The sequence below is a fragment of the Vulpes lagopus genome, chromosome 11 (assembly GCF_018345385.1).
Source record: "Vulpes lagopus strain Blue_001 chromosome 11, ASM1834538v1, whole genome shotgun sequence".
NCBI classification, from domain to species: Eukaryota; Metazoa; Chordata; class Mammalia; order Carnivora; family Canidae; genus Vulpes; species Vulpes lagopus.
The window spans coordinates 97,793,433-97,798,121 of NC_054834.1; the positions used below are offsets into that span (position 1 = coordinate 97,793,433).

Below are 4,689 nucleotides of genomic sequence, written 5' to 3' on the forward strand. Positions count from 1 at the left end.
TTCCCACTGTTTAGTCGTATTTGACAACTGGGTTAACCTGGTATCTAGGCGCTGGCGAAACGGTACAAAGGGTGCCCTCAATTACCACTAGAAGCTTCTGGTGTGAGTGGCACTTGTATTACCCCCCGGGTCAGAGGCCAGAGCGACAATTAGGAAGTCACTTAGACCTCTGGGGGAAGGAGCGGGATGCGCAGGCTCCAGGCCCTCCCAACAAGTCTGTGGGTGTAGACCTGGACCGAGAGGCCTATTTCTCTCCTCTCGGAGGAGCTGTCCTTTCGCGCCCTCTCCTCAATGTGACTCCGGAGTGGGTAAAACCGAATCCCAGTTGCGGGGTGGGGGGACCGGGGGTGCAGGGGGGGGGGGGAGACGAACTGGGTAGAAGACAAACGACAACGATACAACTGCGAGCGAGGATGATGGATTCCAGCTGAAGTTGTGCTTTGCAGGCGAGAGCCTAGACACACCAAGTGAGCGTTGACATTTCCGTCTTTACTTAGGCCTCGCTGCTGCGGCCTCCGCCTCGGCGCCCCCTCCCCTCTTGCCTCCTTTCCCACAAGTGGGGAGTGGAGCGGGGCTGCCAGTTCTAACTTGCATCATCTCGGGGTGGTTCGGGGGGCTTGTGGCTGGGTCTCGGCGCGACTTCAACCTGGCTTGGTGCGTGTGTGTAAATGTTTAATTGCACTGTAATTTCTCCGGGCTCCAGCCCGCGTCCCCCCCCTCCCCTCCCCTCCCGACACCTCGCTAGCCGCCTTGACTGGCACGCGCCGGGAGCCCTGGCTTGGGCCCCTCGGCGCGTCTGATTGGCTGCGGGGCAGCTCCCGTCTGCTCCGCCTGCGCCCTCATTGGGCGAGAGGCGCAGCCAGCGGCACTTCAAAGCGGGTGCTCCTCGCACTTAGGCTGAGTTTAGCCGGCGGGAGCCCGGAGTCCGCTCGGCGCGAGCGCGGGGACGCGGGAGCTGCGCGGGATCCGAGCAGCTTTCCCGAGCAGCCGCCAGGCTCTGCCCCGCTCCCGGCCCCGCCGCGCAGCCCAAGGGACCTGCTATGGCCACGTCTATACTCGGGGTAAGTCGGAAGTGCGGCAAGGCGCTTGCTTGCTTTAACTGCAGTAAATTTTCGTTATGGCTTCTCCGCGTCCGCGGCTCTGGAGAAACTGTTGCTGCCGGACTGCAAGCTGCAGCTTCAGCTCCTTTGAGCACTTTCCACGTTTCTGGGACTGATTCTTTCCAAGTTATTGAAACCTAGGAGATGCCTTTGTAAGGAAATGATTTGTTAAGCAAGTCTTTCTTTCTTTCTTTCTTTTTTTAAATGTGGCTTTAAAGAAAACCTAGAGGTTTCTTTTCTTCCCCCTGGTGATTTATACCCCATCCCCCCCTTGCTCCGGGGATTGTTGCAATTACGCGACAGTCGTGTTTCCAGAAAACAGCCTTAATCGTTTTTGCAGTCCGTGTAGTCACGTTAACAAACATCTACACTTCTCTGGCTCCCCAGTTCGCCTGTGACTTTGAAATCCATCGCTGGGTCCCCTTCGCGGATTCTTGTTTTCATAATCGAGGGTTTGGGGGCGGGGGTGTAAACATTAAAAAAAAAAACAACAAAACAGCAGTGTTTTCTATTAAAAAAAAAAAAAAAAAGAGTCAAGCCGTAGCCACGCCGGGAAGCAGTGTCCCAAGTTTCTCCAGCCCCCGAGCCGCAGTTTCGGCCGCCTCCGCCCTCACTCGGCGTTTGTCGTCCTTGTGTTTACTTCCGCGCTCTGCTCCGAAGGGCGATTTGGGGGCCTCGGGGAGAGGAGCGGGCTCACGGCGCGCGGGAGGCGAGCGGCCCCCGTCCGGCCCGGGGTAGGGGTTGCAGCGGCCGAGCCGGGGGGCACGGAGACGTCTTTGATCAGTAGCCCCCGCCGGAGCACACAACTTTGCAGCGCCGGGCCCCTCGCCCTTGGGATCGCCGCCGCCCCGCGCGGGGCGCGGCGCATCCTTGGCGAGCGCGCGGGGAGGAGGCGCGAGCCCGGGAGCCACGACCCCCCGGGACCAGCCGCGGGGAAACGAGGCTGCTCACGGGTGCACTTTGTGTCTTCCTCCCACTTCCTCCTGCCCTCCTTCTCCTTGCTCCCTCCCTCACCCCACCCACTCCAGGAAGAGCCGCGCTTCGGAACGACCCCGTTGGCCATGCTGGCGGCGACCTGCAACAAGATCGGCAACACGAGCCCGCTGACGACGCTGCCGGAGTCGAGCGCCTTCGCCAAGGGCGGCTTCCACCCCTGGAAGCGCTCCTCGTCCAGCTGCAACCTCGGCTCCAGCCTCTCGGGCTTCGCCGTGGCCACCGGTGGCCGCGGCTCGGGCGGCCTGGCGGGCGGCTCGGGCGCCGCCAACAGCGCCTTCTGCCTGGCCTCCACGTCCCCCACGTCGTCCGCGTTCAGCAGCGACTACGGCGGCCTCTTCTCCAACTCGGCGGCGGCCGCGGCGGCGGCGGCCGGAGTGTCCCCGCAGGAGGCGGGCGGCCAGTCGGCCTTCATCTCCAAGGTGCACACGACGGCGGCCGACGGCCTGTACCCGCGCGTGGGCATGGCGCACCCGTACGAGTCGTGGTACAAGTCAGGCTTCCACTCGACGCTGGCGGCGGGCGAGGTGACCAACGGCGCGGCGTCGTCGTGGTGGGACGTGCACAGCAGCCCGGGCTCGTGGCTGGAGGTGCAGAACCCCGCTGGGGGGCTCCAGAGCTCGCTGCACTCGGGCGCCCCCCAGGCCTCGCTGCACTCGCAGCTCGGCACCTACAACCCCGACTTCAGCTCGCTCACGCACTCGGCCTTCAGCTCCACGGGCCTCGGCTCCTCGGCCGCCGCCGCCTCGCACTTGCTCTCCACCAGCCAGCACCTGCTGGCCCAGGACGGCTTCAAGCCGGTGCTGCCCTCCTACTCGGACTCCAGCGCCGCCGTGGCGGCTGCAGCTGCCAGCGCCATGATCTCGGGCGCCGCGGCCGCGGCCGCCGGGGGGAGCTCGGCGCGCTCCGCCCGCCGCTACTCGGGCCGCGCCACCTGCGACTGCCCCAACTGCCAGGAGGCGGAGCGGCTGGGCCCGGCCGGGGCGAGCCTGCGACGCAAGGGCCTGCACAGCTGCCACATCCCGGGCTGCGGCAAGGTGTACGGCAAGACGTCGCACCTGAAGGCGCACCTGCGCTGGCACACGGGCGAGCGGCCCTTCGTGTGCAACTGGCTCTTCTGCGGCAAGCGCTTCACGCGCTCGGACGAGCTGCAGCGGCACCTGCGGACTCACACGGGCGAGAAGCGCTTCGCCTGTCCCGTGTGCAACAAGCGCTTCATGCGCAGCGACCACCTGAGCAAACACATTAAGACGCACAACGGGGGCGGCGGGGGCAAAAAGGGCAGCGACAGTGACACGGACGCCAGCAACCTGGAGACGCCCCGCTCCGAGTCCCCCGACCTCATCCTGCACGACTCCAGCGTCAGTGCCGCCCGGGCGGCGGCTGCGGCGGCGGCTGCGGCGGCGGCCGCGGCGGCCGCGGCGGCCTCGGCGGGAGGCAAGGAAGGCGCGTCTGGCCCCAACGACTCTTAGAGGCCGGCCGGGAAGCGCGAGCGACACCGTAGAGACGCCGCGAGCGAGCGAGAGGTTCGGAGGGCCAGCGAGCGGGGCGCGGGCGGGCGGGGGCTCCAGGGACGCGCCCCGGGCCGGCGCGGAGGGGAGCGGCACCCGGCCCCGCGGCCCTGCTCGCTGGCCCAGCCCGGACCGGAATCGAACGCGTGGTCCGGGAACAAAAGCAAACCATTAAACCATCCTCCGACACAGACCCCACTTTACAAAGCTGCACACGCAGGCAGACACACACACCGGAGACCCACAACCACAAGCACGCACAGTCGTGCGCGCGCGCGTACACACACACACACACACACACACACACACTCACAAACTTCTCCAGCGAAGAGCAATACACAGAAACGCCCCCTCCTCCCCCACCGCCCACCCTCCCCTCCACTACCCTTCTCTTTCCTTTTCTCAAAAAAAAAAACAAAAAACAAAAAAACAAAAACAAAACAAAAAAAAAACCCCAAGCCACCACTCTGCAAAGGACTGTCAGAACATTTGAAAACAAACGGGACCTATAAAAACAGACCCTTTGTGTGGATTATATTATATATAAAATGCTCCAAGTCCTGCTTGATATCTACTTACAATGAGACTTTTTTTTTTTTCCTAAAAAAGGAAGCATCAAAAAAAGGCTTAAGGTGAGAAATTAAACTGGAAGTCTAGTGACAGTTTCTCTGTATTTCATAACATCTGTATAAATAGGGTTCAAAAGATTGTGTTCTTTTTTATTTTCTTGTAAATGTTCATTCGAATAGAGGTTTTCTTTTTTTTTTTTTTTTTTGGTGAATTCCTGAAATTCAGGGAGTTTTTTTTTTTTTAATTTTCTGATGCACTTTGTGAAAGTCAGTATATATGTAAAAGATATTTAAAATGTTGAGTTATCATTTCACTCACAAACACGTAAGTTAAGGTCATCTAAAGAAATTAAATGCGTTTATCTGTATGAAGAAAATCTCGACATCATATTTTCATTTTGGTATTATTAAAGGACTCTGAACAATACACTTCCTTTTTTTTAATCCTGTTCCCCTGTCAATAACCTTTACATGGGTCGACTTTTTTGTTGTTGTTGGGGAAAAAAATTCCTTTAA

The 4,689-nt window shown here is 60.1% G+C and overlaps 1 protein-coding gene across 1 annotated transcript; it reads left to right on the top strand.

Moving 5' to 3' along the window:
• Positions 1-966: 966 nt before the first annotated feature.
• SP9 (Sp9 transcription factor) lies at positions 967-3,893 on the top strand. The gene is made up of 2 exons (XM_041722956.1): positions 967-1,061; positions 2,129-3,893. The coding sequence occupies exons 1-2, from the start codon at positions 1,041-1,043 to the stop codon at positions 3,563-3,565; spliced, it is 1,458 nt and encodes a 485-aa protein (XP_041578890.1). The 5' UTR covers positions 967-1,040; the 3' UTR covers positions 3,566-3,893.
• Positions 3,894-4,689: the final 796 nt, after the last annotated feature.

Coding starts and splice junctions, on each gene's coding strand:
- SP9 (XM_041722956.1), top strand. CDS start 1,041: ATGGCCACGTCTATACTCGGG. Junction 1,062..2,128: donor TGGCCACGTCTATACTCGGG/GTAAGTCGGAAG, acceptor CACCCACTCCAG/GAAGAGCCGCGCTTCGGAAC.